Source organism: Ixodes scapularis, unplaced genomic scaffold (assembly GCF_016920785.2).
Source record: "Ixodes scapularis isolate PalLabHiFi unplaced genomic scaffold, ASM1692078v2 PGA_scaffold13__105_contigs__length_92229423, whole genome shotgun sequence".
Taxonomy (NCBI): domain Eukaryota; kingdom Metazoa; phylum Arthropoda; class Arachnida; order Ixodida; family Ixodidae; genus Ixodes; species Ixodes scapularis.
Window position 1 is genome coordinate 5,791,136 of NW_024609839.1, and position 17,318 is coordinate 5,808,453.

The window sequence follows — 17,318 nt, forward strand, 5'->3', positions numbered from 1 at the left end:
TTTCTCAAGGAATTTAACGATTCCTGAGGAGAGGAAGGGAGTGTCCAGTAGTCTGATGGACTCAGCTTGATGTTCCTTGTGTTTAGCCCGAAGCGTTCGTAGGTGTGGTATATAGGTCCTCCAGAGTGATTCCGTCATCCTTTGTGCATTGTAGAGGAAGGACCGGTATCTTGATTCATTATTGAAGCCAGTACATGTTAGAGACTGTAAATGCCAACACAATTTAAACCTTCCAGTTTCTGATAAAGAAGGAGGATTTGTAGTGCGTTCTAACACCACCTACATGAAAAAGGCAGGAGTAGCCATCCAGAAAAACTTTAAAAAGTCGCAAGACAGTAACATAAAAAAAAGTAAAAGCTAAAGTACTTCCAATGTGCTCCAGACATGTTCTGACTAACCTGAAAAAGCAGATAACTACTGCCAAAAAAGAATGTTTTGGATATGTCTTTCACGGCAAAGACGCACAAAATAGAATATCCATTCCCAGTCGTCGTAACAGAAAAAGGTTCATGGCAAGGAGCAATCTCGCGGTTCATTTTTAATCACTTATCGGCTCTTCAACTTGAAGATCCTTTTCTGATCTCTAATTCAGAAGAAGTTATACGTTTTCTAAAAAATGACAACCAACAAGTGAGATATGGTTTCTCCCTTGACGTGGAAAATTTGTTCTATTCCATACCTCATGACCGTCTGTTCGAAGCCGTAAGAGATTGTATTGAGCAAAATGGTACCGTCTGTTTCCAAAACAATTCTGGCTTGAATATGGATTCATTCTTGGAGCTGTTGACATACTACCTTGCATCCACAGTCGTCACTTTCAACAAGAATAACTACATGCAAAAGAAAGGAATCTGCATCGGTTCGTGCGTAGCTCCTGTGCTATGCGACATCTTCTTGTCCCAGTGCGATCGAGCCATCGCTCAGCAAATAACCAACGACCAGGTTCCAAAAATGTACAGGTACGTTGATAACTATCTCGTGCTTCTAAGCAATAAACAAGGTGAAAATGACGAGACGCAAATCAACAACATCCGAGCAATCTTTGCGCAAAATGCTCAAGGGCTAAAATTTACATACGAGCTACCTACAGACATCTCCCTACAATTTCTCAATCTACAACTAAAATTCCAAGAAAACCACACGTGCTGAATGTATAAGCCAAGGTCGAAGAAAAGATTACTCCAATATGAGTCTTCGCATTCAAAGCTCATAAAAACGGCAATCATCAACAAGTGTTTCAATGGAGCCCTCAAGAAGTCGTGCGAACACAAGGCGAGACAGAGCTTTGAAGACCAATTACAACGGATTGCGACTTCTGGCTATCCAAGTATCATCTTGTGTGAGGCAGTTGAAAGAATGATTAGCTCTCGAAAGGGAAAAGAAAAAACTAAACCCCCAAGGCAGCGTCATGCAGTGATACCCTATATTCACCAGGTGTCGCATACCATGAAAAAGGTGGCGTCTAGATATAACATCCCTGTCATATTGTCTGCACAAAACAAGCTCAAGAAGCTGTGTCCAAAGATAAATAATCCTCAAGATCGACAAATTCAGTGCACCGTCAAACACAAGCAATTTTATGTACCTTGCCAAAGCCAGGTAATTTATGAAATACCATTCACTTGTGGCAAGATATACGTCGGTCAGACAGGCCGCTGCGTAAACACCAGGTTGCGGGAACACGCAACCTCACTCAAATCAACTCCAGTGGCGCATCTCGCAGTGCATGTTAGAGACTGTAAATGCCAACCCATCCTGACAAAAACGAAAATCCTACGACGGTTTCGAGATAAAACATCAAGAGAAATATACGAGGCTTTAACCATCAAGGAAAAACAGGACGCCTGTGTGAGTGCACAATCGGTGGCATTAACTGAAAAAGAATTACCGCCGAATTCCAGAAACCTCACTCAAACTACACTCAAACTGAAGGGCCCCTCCACTTCCTCGAGGAAGGCACAAGGGCCGACGGTGGCCAATCGCGAGGACGGATCCGCCGTCGGGATTAGCCAGCGCCGGCCCTCGCGCCTTCCTCGAGGAAGTGGAGGGGCCCTTCAGTTTGAGTGTAGTTTGAGTGAGGTTTCTGGAATTCGGCGGTTAGTTTACCTTCGTTTGCCAACTTGAGGTTGATTCAGCGGGAATTTCTAGTCTTTTCAACTTCTTTCTTTAAGCTGTAGTCTTTTTCTTAATTTCAATATATTCCCCGGAATTAATTTCGTTACGCAGGTCCCTTTCTTTTTTTTTTCTTTTTTCTCTTTCTTCCGTTTCTTTTCTTTTCTTCCTTTTTGTATATACCTTTCAATTTTCTCTATTTATTATAAATCTTCTTTCTTCCTTTTTTCGCTGCTTCCTTCTCTTCTTTTATATTAAAACGCCAGTTCTGGGTTAGCGCTTGTACTGTCTACATGTTCTGTCCTTTGTCCTTTGTCTAACCTTTGTGCTATTTCATTTTTATATCCGGCAGAGTAAGGACGGCAGGGAAACATGGCGGTGCCCCTGTGAGTGAGCGCCGCTCGCTTTGGAACTAATACATCGTAGTAGCTGGAATATCGGGCGCGTTTGTCAGCAATGAATGGTGCAGGAGGCTTTCGCTCTGCCTTACCTCACTTAAAACTCAAAGCATGAGCAATAACGTCGCCTTAATTTTTAGATAGTCTTTCGATTGTGGCCATCCCTCAGCCTAAATGAACGCGATAGTTGTCGGCATGCCAACGTCTTTGAAAAGTGGATTGCCTTGACTCAATCGGCCGGGTAATGATAGCACACAAAAGCACACACAAGCACCGAGGTGCATGCTACGAGTGTAGTTACACGCGCTGCACGTGCTGGCGTCTGCAGTAGTAACTGTTCTAAAGCAAAAAGCCTAAAACAAATATTTCCGTGCAGGCGCGTTCGCCAAGGATTTATTATAATTACTTACTTCGGTTTTTTTTTTTTTTTTTTTTTTTTTTTTTGTTAATGGGAGGCCAGCGCGCGCGAATCGTAGAATTACACTTTCAGTGTACTCCTCGATGCTCCGGTAATTTACTAATAGGTGAATTTGCACTGGAACCGAATTGAAGGTTTTTCCAATTTATGGCGGTGTTATATAGTTCTTACATAACGGCCAACCATGCTGCCGGTGTACCGCCCGCCTTTCACTGCTCCCTTCTTTTTCGTTTCTAGGACCGAACTTCGTTGTCCACTTTCAAACTTGGAAGAAAATTTCAACGAGGCTTGTCTTCACTTCAGGCAGCCAAATATCTAGAAATTTTCCAAAGAAGGGTTAATTTAGTTTTACCTTACCGATTGTCTGTACCACGAGCAATACAAATTGTTTCTTGAGCTCGAATGTATGCCGCGTTGCGTCGCGAAAACACGGCCGCGCGCATTTTTGAGTCCCCCCATCGGGAACCTTTCCACGGAAGCCACTCATATTCGCTACAGCCAGTAGGTGACACCAGCTACCAACCCATAATAAAACACGGAGCTATCCCTCATCCAGCCCTCGTCAAACGTGGCTAGGTACTTTTAGGTATCTAGTAGGGAAGGGCGGTTAACTTTTAACCGCGGTTAAAGTTAACCGGCTTCGAGCAAACGAGCCCAGCTAGCTTCTTTTTTAAGTATTGTTGCAGATAATTGTTACGTATATAAACTTGGACACTTTGACGCACTTGCTTCATTTGCTTCTCTCTTTCTATCTCTGCAGAACACGAAACGAAGGTCTTCAATCTAACGACTGCATTGGAAAAGTTCGTCGTTCTTTTTGAAAAACAGTACAAAACCAAAGTGGATTGGACTGATATTCAGTCAGAGAGCCAAAAAATGAAAGACCTGTTCCAGACTAGAAAGTAATTAAACCTCAAACTAAACTCTTAAACAAGTAAAAAAAAAGTTATATACATAATGCGATACTTTTATCCTACGTACGTGTTTCGTCGGATGCCGTTCTTCCACCTTGATGCTATCAATGGAGGGTTCCAACAAGTCGTGTTTTGCAGCAGTGATATTGACACGAGGAGCTTGGGCTGTAGCTTTAAAGCGCGCGATTTTTATACCTCACTCAAAACGGACAAGTCTCTACGACGGAAGTCGATCGGAGCAGTCCGACGCGAACACTGGCTCTTGGCGTTCGCGTCTTGCTAGGAAACAGTTCGCACCTTGCTAGCGCATTAAACCTTCCATCCCATTCTGCTTCGAATCGGCATCTGGGTCCACGCGTCGGCGGATCGAGAATGCAGCCCCTCGGAGGCTGTATTCTCGATATGTATTCTCGGTCGGGTATTGATAGCACACAAAAGCAGGGGGCGTCCCAATCAGGCACGTATCCAGGGGGGGGGGTCATGGGGCCCGGGTTTCCCCCCTCCCCTCCGAAATCTTTCATTTTGCTTGGACCTCCTCTCCCCCCTCCCCCTCATACAGCATTTTGTCATGGGCGGGCTGCCCCCGAAACAAAATCCTGGCTACGAGCCTGGTCCCAACAGACCTTTTTCTAAAGGAAGTGACAACGGTGACCGGGCCCCTTGCTCTAAAAACTGCAGGTGACGGGGCAACAGCAACCGATACAGGGGGGTTAAGCTCGCCTTCGGCCGGAATCTCTCCGATGCGACATAATGGGTGAGGGGAGGAGCTTCTTTCGACTCCGCCCCGGCGAGCTTCCCACTCCTCCTCTTACATTTCCGACCCCCCCGGCGGCGGCGAGTTCCCCAGCGTAGCTCCGATTTGTCCCTACGCTCCGCTCCTGGGTTCATTCCTCACCCCTGCCCCTTTGGATCTTGATGATCATCGCACCGGCGTGCGGTCGTGGTGCACGTCAAAGACCCCAGGCTAGCGGTTGTACTGCACTGGCTAAATTGCTCATCTACAGCTGAGAAACAAGTTGCCAGTTGAGGCAGACCAAATTTTAGGCTGTAAAAACATGCGAAGAACCCAATTTGTTTACTTAAATCGTGGCAAATAAGAATCGGTAACAGCACGGATCCTAATTATACAAATATTACTTGGATGGGGTTAGGTGGTTAGACATTGTGATGGTTTGCTGCGCTGCGTAGATGCAAGAAAAACGTACTTGATAAAGATTTAAACTAAAGCAGAGAATAGGTGAAAAACAACATACAGGAATGACGCAGACTAACAACTGCGTAATTTCTTTCTCATATTTCGCCACCCACGTCGCCACACAGCCACAACATGTTTTTCAGAAAAGGGTGTACCTAAAGCGAAAGCTCGAGCTCTATAACCCAGGAATCCTTGGTTTAATCCCCACCCCTACCCGTGTCAATTTTAATGGGCATCGCACGGGCGTGCAGTCGTGTATTACTACTGCGTGGTGCACGTTAAAGACCTCAGGTTAGCGGTTGTACCGCACTGGCTACATTGCTCATCTACGTCGCCATGTCTGGCATGGTCTGCCGTATAAACAACTAACGACGGATTTGTTCCTCAAAATACGCTTTGCAAAGCGTATTTTGACGAAAAAGTCTTTCTCCCTCCATGGAGGGAGAAAGATGAGAAAAAAATTACACAGTTGTTAGTCTGCGCCATTCATGTAGATTGCTTTTCTTCTATCATCTGTTTTAGTTTAAATATTATCAAGTGCGTTTTTCTTGCATCTCCGCAGCGCAGCAAACCATCGCAATAATTGTAAAACCTGTAGGTAATGATAAATTGCGTTCCTGGTTGCAGATTTCCGTAAAAACACATTTGATTCTAGGATTCACTTTGTAGAATTTGTTTGTAGGTTTTACGACGGGGACGACGGTTCATTCACGGCTCCATCGCCCCAAGCCCGGTCTGCCACACAGTTCATCGCACAGCCAGCTTACCACGTATTTCGAGAGGCGATTGTGATGTTGAAAATCAACGTCGTCTATGTCAAACACGGTGGCGTGGGTTAAGTACCTACGCCGACGGCGAAACACGCACAAAAACGCTGCCATTTTGGACGCGTCTCCCCCATCTCGTGCCCAACTCGCCCAAACTCGCCTAGGTCGGAGCCGGCAAGCTTTTCCTATCCGCGGCGGCTTTTGCCACGTCACGATGACGTCACAGCATCTCGCCGCAAGTTCCGAATATGCCACTCTCAGACCGCCTCAAACCCTCCGTTCTGACGTCACGATCTAGGGAGTGGCGGCGCGTGTCGTCATGCACGGCGCCTACCAATCGCGGCGAGCGGCCAGTTCGGCGGAGAACTTGCCTTGATCTCTGCGAGCCGAGCTTAGCCCCCAGATGTCCAATGTATCGCGATACGTATCGGGAATACATTTTAAAAAGAGGCAAAAAGTATTTGGAAATATAAATACAGGAATACATTTTAGGGAGGGCAGAAATACAGATACAGAAATACTGATAGTGCAATACATTTTCCAGATTTGTTTGAGACACCAACTGAGATGAAGCTTGAAGTTTGAAGTGGATGTTTTCGATCCCGAAATTACTTTCCTTTAGGCTTGGCACTTTGCCTTAAAGGTAGTGGTTTCGGACGGAAAGAAGTCTTCAATGGGCCCAAAAAAAACGTTCCATCAAGGGCTGACCGCGGTCCCTTCCATGACATCGTGTCTGTCTGATGAGGGAGGCCTGTCAACATTGATCACATGATGTCACTGTGAATGAACTAGTATTCTTTATCTGTAGGTGTGGCTTTGAACATGAAACTTTACTACGCTGCTGTATGAAAGGACAATAGGTAATTTCGTTGTAGGTTACCTAGTTGAAGATTGTGCATGCAGTGTCATTTGGAATTTTCGAGAATAGTGGACCACCTGAAGCATCTTGGAATACATGTCTTATCTTCTGTTATGGTTGAAGAAACGATACGGTAGCATCCCTGTTCTGAAGGTCCTTACTGCCGACTTTCCGCCACCGACGCACGGATTGCAGTCCTCAAGTTTTGCCTAGCATTATCCAAACAGAGACCTCGTGGATTGTCAGCTGATATTGCCAGCACAGGCGCGAGCTGTCCGAGAAACAGCGGTCTCGATACGAGTCGCGGGAGTACGTTGTCTGGGATGGCACAGCGAGGCCGCTTCTGGCCTCCTTCTGGGTTTCGGATCACCAGAGCAGCGGGTCATATTCACGTCGGCTGATGAGGTATCCTCAAGCCGTGCAATGTTACGGGCGCAGCCGCATATGCATTCGAAGATGTGTTGAACTTCATAGCGTGAGTCTTCCTACTATTTCAAGTCAACCACCGCCAGGCTCGTGCTGCAACGGAATGTGACTCAGCTTTGCCGGCTGGGTGTACTCTGTACGCTAAGGTGAGAGAGACGGTTAGCAGCGGGCATTGGATGCCAGCAAACAATGACTCAGGAAATCCCTACCTAAGGACCTGCGGCAGAAGATGCTCCGACTCCACTCCTGGCACGCCACCTGGTTTGAGTCCCCGACTACGGAACACTTCTCAGAAGAGAGAAGAGGACGCATAGATAAATAGTTTGCAGAATCAAAAGGAACCTTGGTCAGCATGAAAAAAAGAAGAAGGCGCCGTTATCGAAAGGGCGTTTTTCGATGCTCTTCGCTGGAGTTTGCGCTCTGTTCTTGATACTGGTTGCCCAAACCATTACCAACGCCATCAAGATCTCGCCCGGACCCCGACGACTACTGTTGTGTGCGCGCAAGTGCCCGAAGACCTATTCTTTAGCGTTTTTTGTGTCGTCCAAATTTTTCTGGCGTTAGGCCTAATAAGCCTAGCCCGAGTACGGTCGCAAGGCCGCCGCTCCCCCAACGACGTCGGCTCCATAGAAGGAGCTGATACGCATGCAACATGGAAATCACCGTTGAAGGTGAACCGATCACTGACAGAGAATTGAACGATGGAACGTGGATTTCCACGGCAGTCAAGAACCAGAAACGATTCCGCCGCCCCGGTGCCAGCAAAGAAGACGAAGGCTCGGCGTCAGGCAGTGCCGTCGTCGCTGCACCCGGCATGGGATACGAAGCCGCAGCTACCACCGGCAGCCATGAATGCATGAACAACAAAGGCAAGCCCTTCGACTCTACCGCTAAGAGGTCTAGGCCTCCCCCTAGAAGAAGACCCCCGATCCCGAGACTGCCGGCAGATCATTACAAGATTGTCATTAGGCCACAGTCTGCCCTAGACCTTCCTGCACATGGCGGAGCGCTATTGCTCGAAGCGCTTCGCCTAGCTGCCAACATTACCGACGGCAACACCCATTCAGAAGATATTCTACAGAAACACCCGGTCAACCGTACTTTCACAATCAGCACGCCCAGTGAGAAACGTGCGAACGCGTACCTCAACCTACAAGAGTTCGTGATTGAAGGAAGGAAATGCCCCATCAAAGCGTACGCGCCTGCCCCCGATCTTTCGGTAAAAGGGCTGATCCACAACGAGTATTGTGGCGAAACAGACGAGCAGTTAGTCCAGAACTACAACTCCTACAACCCCGACTGGATCGTCACGTCGGCAAGACGTTACGGGAAAACTAACCACATCATGATTACGGTAGCCGGAACGGAGCTCCCCCGGCTCCTCAGATACCCCGGCACAAGACATAAAGTGGTCCTCCTTCTCAACCGAGTGGAGGCCTGCTTCAACTGCCGCAAGACAGGGCACAGACAAGACGCCTGCCCACAAAAAAGACGAAACCTCTGCTTCAGGTGTGGAGAAGAGCACCCACCACCACAGGAGGGACAACCAACAACCTGCGCCCCACTCTGCATCATCTGCGCAAGGGCGCACAAAACTGGGAGCAGCAACTGCAAGTTCAGATTCGCCAAGCAGCAAGCCTCCCAGAGACCCAACCCGCTCAGCAACCCTGACCTAAACATCGGGCAGAACTTTAAGCACCAGTCGAGGGACAGAAACCGGCAACACGAGACCCTGACCCGAGGTGACAAGAGGGAAGCATCATCGTCCTTCCCACCACTACTGTGAAGCAGAAGCAAGTCGGCGACACGGAGCAGCCAATCGAGGGACCATCAAAAGGACCAAGAACGATCGTCCAGCAAAAGGCGAGACCCCAAAAACCCCTGGACCAAGCCAGGAGAAAGGGCCATCAAGTGGCAGGAAGATCCGGAGAAGCAGGCCCTTCGTAATCAAGTGAGGGAGCAAGCCATTGTAATAGAACGAATGCAGTCCCAGATCAGTGTGCTAGGCAATAAAATCGCGAGTCTCACACAAACCCAACACCCCGGTGAAAGCGCAACAACCACTAACAACACGTGCCGCTCCCTCACCCCTTCCGAGGGTGCAGTTATGGAAGTAGAATCCACGAACGTTCTCAAAAGACAGGCCTCAAAAGATCAGCAAGATGCCCAGAATCCCAAGAGGCGAATCGAAACTGCCTCGGCGTCCCAAGCGGCGTCAACTTTCGCAGTCAAAGCTAAACTGGCTCTCGAACAGAAAGAGAGGCTCAACAAAGTAGAGGCCCGAGCAGATAGGCTAGAAGCGACATCCATGGACGTTGTCAAAAACCTGCAGCAGACCAAAGAAGAAATGATGGAGGCCATCATGGCACTACAAGTCCAAGTGAGCACGATAGCGACCGCGGTTGCGCAGCTGACAGTGCCCCAACGTGGCAGCCCATAACCACGAGATCAGTATCTGGCAATGGAACTGTAGGGGTTTCAAGGCAAAAAATCCAACCTGCAGCTTCATATTCAAAATTTAGAAGTCAAACCGGACATTATTACAATCCAAGAACCAATGGGGCCCGTTAGCCTAACAGGGTACAAAGCCATATCTCAAAAATATATACCACGCAAAACGGGAATGACTGCTACGCTGGTGAGCAACCAACTCACGGCTATACAACACGAATTCGACAATTCTGCGGCAGATTACACGCTAACAGAAATTATTCCCGTCAAGAAAGAGCAGGTGAGCCTGTACGTCCTCAACGTGTACAGCTCCCCGAAAGATCAATCCAGAGAAGTCACGGCATTGCTAGAGTCGACCACGCAACTAGCCAAAAAGGGGCAACTAGTGATAACAGGCGACTTCAACGCGCCACACGTCGAATGGGGATACCACAAGTCGTTCAAGAAAGGAAACATCCTGTGGAACAAAATCCAAGGATTGGGACTCTCACTACTAAACGATCCTCACACAGCGACCAGAACTTGCAACAGCATTAGTAGAGACACCACCCCGGACCTCACGCTAGCAAAGAATGTCAAGAACCCCGTCTGGCGGAACACCGGCGCGGATCTCAACAGTGATCATTACATCCTTGCCACTACCCTCCGCACGGAGAGTAGTAAGAAGAGTTGGAAACGAACTAAATTCACAGATTGGGATAAATTCAGGAAAGAAAGGAATCAAACGGCCCCGCCTGAAATTGAAGACATCGAAGATTGGGTCAAATCCATATGTAAAAGTGTAGATTCGCATACGAGCGAAATACCAACCGATGCCGAACACTGTAACCTCGATTCCAGATTGGCACACATGTGGGAGGCAAGAAACAGTCTCATGAAGAGATGGAAAAGACAAAGGCTCAACAAAAGGCTACGAAGTAGAATCGAAAAACTCGAAAGTGAAATCGAGCGACATGCGAGACAACTCACCCAGCAAGAATGGTATCAAACTTGTGACAGCGTAAACGGACAACTAGGGAATAAGAAGACGTGGCACCTGCTTCGCCACCTTCTCGACCCCACGCAGTCCAAGTCGGCTGCGCAAGGACAGCTCGCTGCGATCATCCATCAATATCCCGGGGACGGACAAGAGTTCTTGGACCTCCTCCGGAAGAAATACCTGAACACAGCAGACGACGGAGAAACGAGCCCACAATATTCGGGGCGACCAAACGTGCAGCTGGACGAGCCGTTCACTGACGCAGAAGTCTGGGCCGCGCTGGGCCAGCTTAGAACAACCTCAGCGGCAGGACCAGACCTAATTACAAATAAGGCCCTCCGTAATCTTGACATGAAATCTGTCATGGCACTCACAGATTACATCAACGTATGCTGGGAGGCCGGATTAATCCCCAGCAGTTGGAAACATGCCAAAGTGACATTCATTCCAAAACCTAACAAGAAATTCAACGTGGACAACCTAAGACCCATTTCCCTCACGTCCTGTCTCGGGAAGCTCATGGAGCACGTGGTACTCAATAGGCTACGGGACTACACGGAAGACCACGACCTCATGCCATACTCCATGGTGGGCTTTAGAAGGGGACTCTCCACCCAAGACGTCATGCTACAGCTATCACGTGACATACTCGACCCCTCCATTAAAAGCACAAGAGCAATATTGGGACTCGACCTCAAAAAGGCTTTCGATAATGTATCACACAATACCATCCTGAAACACCTAGCCGACCTCAACCCAGGCGAACGGGCGTACAATTACGTTAAATCCTTTCTAGAAAACAACGGTAGAGATCACCATCGGGCCACTGAAATCCAACCCAATCAGGCTCGGCAACAGAGGAACACCACAAGGGGCTGTTTTGTCGCCCTTCCTTTTCAACCTGGCTTTAATAAAGCTTCCAGAAAGGCTCAACGCCATTGAAAACATCCATCATACTCTGTATGCAGACGACGTTACCATCTGGACGAACTGCGGCTCGGAAGGACAAATAGAAGAAGCTCTCCAAGCAGCGGCTGACACCGTAGAAGAGGAGGCACGGCGAGCCGGCCTCGAATGTTCCCAGCCCAAATCAGAACTCCTAGTCCTTAGACGGAGCAAAAAACCCGAAGACAAGATCCCAATTGACATAAAGATTCAAGGCCAAAACATCGAAGAAGTGGAGAACGTACGTGTCTTAGGACTCCTAATCTCCAACACCCCCAGCAACATTGCAGCCCTTGGGAAACTCGAGAGCTAAGTTCACCAGGTAGCGCGCATGATCAGGCGCATCGCTAACAAAAGACGAGGTATGGAGGAGCACGACCTACACAAGCTCCTTCAAGCTTTCGTCATCACCAAAATCACATACGCCTTCCCGTACCTCCGACTCAAGAAGGCAGAAGAACAAAAGATTGACATTCTAATCCGACACGCATATAAAACGGCGTTGGGCCTACCTAAATTTACGGCCAACGAGAAACTGCTCGCCCTGGGAGTACACAACACCTTTTCTGAACTTAAAGAAGCACATCTAACCACACAGACGGCTCGACTCTCCAGCACACCACCGGGGAGAATGATTTTGGATAGACTGGGCATTGAAGGAGAACCTATGGCGGACCATCCAGGCCCCGTTCCAGGCTATATACGAAAAAAGATTGGAATAAAACCTTTACCAAAGAACATGAACCCGCAAACCCAACAGGGTCGACGAGAGGCAAGAGCCAGGGCTATGCATCGACACTTGCAGAGACTCCAGGACGTCATATACGTTGACGCAGCCAACTATCAAGACAGCCGCCACCGGTTCGCCATCTGCGGGGTACCCCATCCCCGAGACTCTGACGCGGCCACCCCACTCATTGCCGCTACGGTATTCACCAAAAACGCGGAAAAAGCGGAGGAAGCCGCAATTGCAGCGGCCATTGCCTTTACAGAAGCTACAACCATCGTGAGCGACTCTAAATACGCCATCACCAACTATGCCAAAGGCCGAATCTCACTCACAGCCAGAAATATCCTAGAAAATGTTGCCGAGACATCCCCCCTCCGAGAAATTGACCTGGTATGGGTCCCGGCGCACGCCGGAAACCCCGGAAACGAGGCTGCCCACGCACAAGCTCGAGTTAGAGCCGGCCGAGCAGTGGACAGTCCGATTCCGGAGGCAACCGGTGAACCGCTTACCTCCTACCACGACCACGCCACCCATTTCAAACTCCGACGAAGAAAATTCCCGCCGCCGCACCGCTCTCTCTCGAGGGAGCAGCAGGTAGCGTGGAGAAGACTTCAGACGGACTCCTTCCCCAACCCAAATGTATACTCGCACATATTTGCTCAAATCTCTAGCCCGAACTGCCGCTTCTGCGGTGAAAAAGCCACTTTAGATCATATGATCTGGGACTGCAAAGCGCACCCTCCAACCCCAGATCTCATGGCTGCTCCCTCACTCGAGGCGTGGCTCTCAGTAAAGGCCAGCGACGACCCAGACACTCAAGTCAAGGCCGTCGAATGGGCCTATGCAGTCCGAGACCTACATGGTCTGGACATCGCATACTGACCACATCCTACTTCTCCTTTTAATAAAGTTTTCACTCACTCACTGGTCAGCATGGTAACAATGCCCCAGCATCTCCTTGACTCTGGTGCCCTCAAGGGGGGGGGGGGGGGGGGGGGGGGGGGGGGGGAGGGAGGGGGGAGTATTTCTCAAGAAATGTAACGAAATACATTTCATCCTGATTGTATTGCGATACAACGAAATATTCCAAATGTATTTCGACACAGGAATACAGATACTGGTGAAAAAAATGTATCGCGATACAAAAATACAGATACGAAATGTATTTCTGAAATACTATCGCGATACATTTGTATCGCGATACTGCCCAACCCTGGGTCATCCCAAGGTCACGTGACCCCCCAAGGTCACCCCAAGGTCACATGACCCCCTAGGTCACGTGACCCCAAGGTCTCGTGACCCCCAAAGTCACGTGATCCCTCCCAAGGTCACGTGACCCCCAAGGTCTCGTGACCCCCGAGGTCACGTGACCCCCGAGGTCACGTGACCCCTGAGATCACGTGGCCCCCCAGGTCGCGTGGCCCCCCTTCCCCCCCCCCCGAGGTCAGGTGACCTCCCCGGAGCATATTAAAGAATGAGGGGAGGAGGACGAGAAGGAGGAGGAGTAGGAGGGGTCTACCCTCCCCTCAGTACCCTTCCCTCCTCCTCCTCAAGAGCTGCGCTCCAATTTGGCGTTAGAGGGAGTTGTAAACGGCTTTCACTTTTTTTTATTTTTTTATTTAGGTCACACACGCTATATTTACGTGTACGGACAGGGACAGTGACAAAGACAGGACCACGAAGCGTGGGTTAATGTGCTTGTTAACTACAAGTTATTAATTCTCACTGTTCCCACCACACAAAACACAGTACGGACCCCCTCACTCTTGCCGGCCGCACTGCGGTGAATAGCGAATAGTCGGACGCCGTGAAGCGGCGTTTTCGGCTGAGCCAAGTGGGTTCACATTTTTTTATGAGCCGCCGCGGACTGTCCCCGCGAAGAGGCGTAAGCGCAGCACGGCGGATGGGTTAACGCGCACTCCCATTATTCGCTAAAACGGGGCCCCCTCACTTTTGCCAGCCGCACTACAGTGACCAAGGAGGTTAGAGTACTAGGAGAGGGCACGTTGCAATATTGGTGAAGCCTAGTCATAAAAAGTTTAAACGATTTTGTGTCCAGCGTGACCGTAGATCTCTCTGGCAATGGGTGCGCGTAACACGTCACGTGTGAGATGGATGGTTGATTGTACAAGGACTCCTTGCAGGCTTGCAGCGCTGCGTCCGGTAGGTTTTATCAGGTAGAGGGCTAGACGAAGAGTAGTAAGTTGGGCGAGTTGGTAAACGTTGAACATGGTTACGGTGTAAGATAATACTCTTCAGGTGAGGACACCGCGCTCCTCGCGCAGTGCAGATAAGGTTCGCTTTTCACTCTCTCTCCTTCTCTCTCTCACTATGCTTTCAAGCGGCGCCGGAAGATGACTCGTCGACCCATGGTCACGACAAAGACTGCTCGTGCCACCTCATGCTCCACACGCGCAGAGGTCCAGCGAGGTTGTGGCTCGTGCAAAAAGACCACGGTGTACCGGGGTGTCATGGCAACGACACCATTTTTTTCGCTCTCACACAGTTTCGCCGTTTGACCGCCGGTGACACTGTCAGCCGCGGGCACGGTGGCCGCGGAATAATGCAGCCTTTCGGACGCCCGTCGAACGAACGCTATCTGATTCCTCGCGCCGCGCGTTCAGCCCCGCTGTGTCCTCACCTAAAAAGTGTATCTTACACCGTGACGAAGGCTAGCTACGGGCACGTGATGTTGTCACGTCGGCCTGAGGAGAGTCGTCGGCGTGAGGAGAGTAAGGAGGAAAATGAGAAAGAGGCGAGGCGTCACGGGGGCATGGCTTGTGGAGGCCACGCGGCTGGCGTCATGCCCTCTCCTACCCTTCTATCTTCCTTAACAATGACGGGCCCCCTCACCAGAGTGAATGCCCTTTCTAAATTCCCTTTCTAAATTCCCCAAGGTGCATGCTACGGGTGAAGTTACATGCGTTGCACGTGCTGGCGTCTACAGTAGTAGTTGTTCTAAGGCTAAAAATCTAAAACAAATTTTGCCTTGCAAGCGCGTTCGTCGAAGCCTTATTATGATTATTTACTTTGAATTTTTTATAAGAGGAAGGCTAGCGCGCGGGGGCCATAGAATTACACTTCCAGCGTTCTCCTCGATGCTTGGGTAATTTAGAAAAAGGTCCACTGGGACCAATTGGGACGCTGTCTGCTTTTGTGTGCTATCAATACCCGGCCGATTGAGTCAAGGCAATCCGCTTTCCAAAGACGTTGCTATTTCATTTAGGCTTAGAAATGACCAGAATCGAAAGACTATTTTAAAAAATGCGACGAGGTCATTGCTTATGCTTTGTGATTTAAGTCAGGTAAGGCAAAGCGAAAGCCTTCTGCACCATCCGTTGCTAACTAACGCGCTCAATATTGCAGCTACAACGACATTTTAGCTCCAAAGCGAGCGGCGCTCACTCACCGGGGCACCGCCACGTTTCACCGCATCCCTACCGAGCCCAGTCACGTGATTTCAAAATCCCTCTCCCAGGCACTGCGGCTAACTTTAGCCGCGGTTAGCGCTGTGAGCAAACGGGCCCTGGAGGTTAGTCTGCCCGAAAATGGCGACATTCCACTGCAGATGAGCAATTTAGCCAGTGCAGTACAACTGCTAACTTGGAGTCTTTAACGTGCGCCATGCTGTAGTGATACACGCCTGTACGCCTGTACGATGCTCATCCAGATCGAAACGGAAAAGGGTGAGAATGAACACAGGTGCGGAGGGGGGGGGATCGGTGGCCGAGGGTTCCTGCGCACACCAGCTCGGAGCACGTGAAGCGAAAGCTCGCACTGCAGAACCAGGGTTTCTGGTTTAAATCCCCACCCTTGCCCGATTCGATCGGGATGAGCATCGTATCGGCGTGCGGTCGTGTATCACTGCTGTGTGATGCGCGTTAAAGAAATTCTAGGTGGTATTGGTTAAAGACCCCAGGCTAGCGGTTGTACTGCACTGGTCAAATTGCTCATCTAGAGCGAGGGACTCAACGCAACTTTGATGCGCCTGATCGTTATACGTTGTATAAATATCCACACAACACCTATTATTACTATAAAAAGAAATTGCATTTACCAATGAAAACAAAATACATGTCGCTATTCGTGGGAGGTAAGCACATCAGTGTCACGTTTTCCATGCTCATATTGGTCAGCGATAATAGGAAATCTCCACGTTGAATGATAAACGGTTAATTGATTGGTTCATTGCTTTTAAAATGTATATTAGATAAATCTGACGACATTTTCTTCTCTTTGTTTTTATGTCTTAGATTTTATATACAAGTCGAAGGGGGCACGGTAAAAATGAGTGATCCAAAAATAGCTCCCGGTAACCGCAGCCTTCTGTACGCTAACCTCTACGACAACGAATCGAATGCAACCCAAGCATACACCGTCACGCATACTACCATTCGCAAAGAAAAATCATCTTTAAAAGTAAGCAATGGATTCACCCTGGGCATTGAAACTTCAGGAGGTGTGTCATTAAAAAAAGTGTTTGGATTGAGTGGCACCTTCGGAACTAAATACAACTCTGAGACCACGACAACCGACAGTCAGACGACACTCAAGACGTTTGCGGTGTCCACAGGAGTCAACGTTCCTCCCGGAAGGACTGTTCAAGTGGAGTGGTACGCCACCACCGCTCAAAGCGTACGTAATTCCTTAACCGGGGCGCTGCAGTCAGCTCTGTGTTTGTGTTCACTGAAGAGATTTGCACATGGCAGCGACCATGGGCGAGCTGTCGTTGAACCAATCCTTACCGCTCATCCATGGAAGCGAATCCGCGTTCGCAAGGTTTTTGCGAACGCGGTTCTATAAAGATCCAGTAGAGTTGCACGCGCACTCGATGACATCGAGTGCGCGTGCACTTGCACTGGATCGTTATACAACCGCGTCCACAACCGCTTTGCGAACGCGGATCCGCTTCCAGTGTGAATGAGCGGTTACCGTCGATATCCAACCACACACTAAAATTGTTTACACCCTTAAGGGTGTAAATCAACGTGTCCCAGGGCTAGGACCCTAAAGCCGCGGTTACACCGCGTATGCATCACAGAAAATACAGTTTCTATAAAGAATGGAGCGCGAGTCACCGCGAGATACGTGCTTCGAATGTTGTTTGGCGACGAGTAAAAGGAG

General features: G+C 49.2%; 1 protein-coding gene across 1 annotated transcript in view; it reads left to right on the top strand.

The window, feature by feature from the left end:
- The window catches only part of LOC115318660, a 37,386-nt gene that overhangs the window by 9,651 nt on the left and 10,417 nt on the right, over nt 1–17,318 (top strand). Inside the window, exons 4-5 of the mRNA XM_029978373.4 lie at nt 3,689–3,830; nt 16,448–16,829. Coding sequence (XP_029834233.2) covers nt 3,689–3,830; nt 16,448–16,829 — 524 coding nt within the window. The remainder of the gene's footprint in view (nt 1–3,688; nt 3,831–16,447; nt 16,830–17,318) is intronic.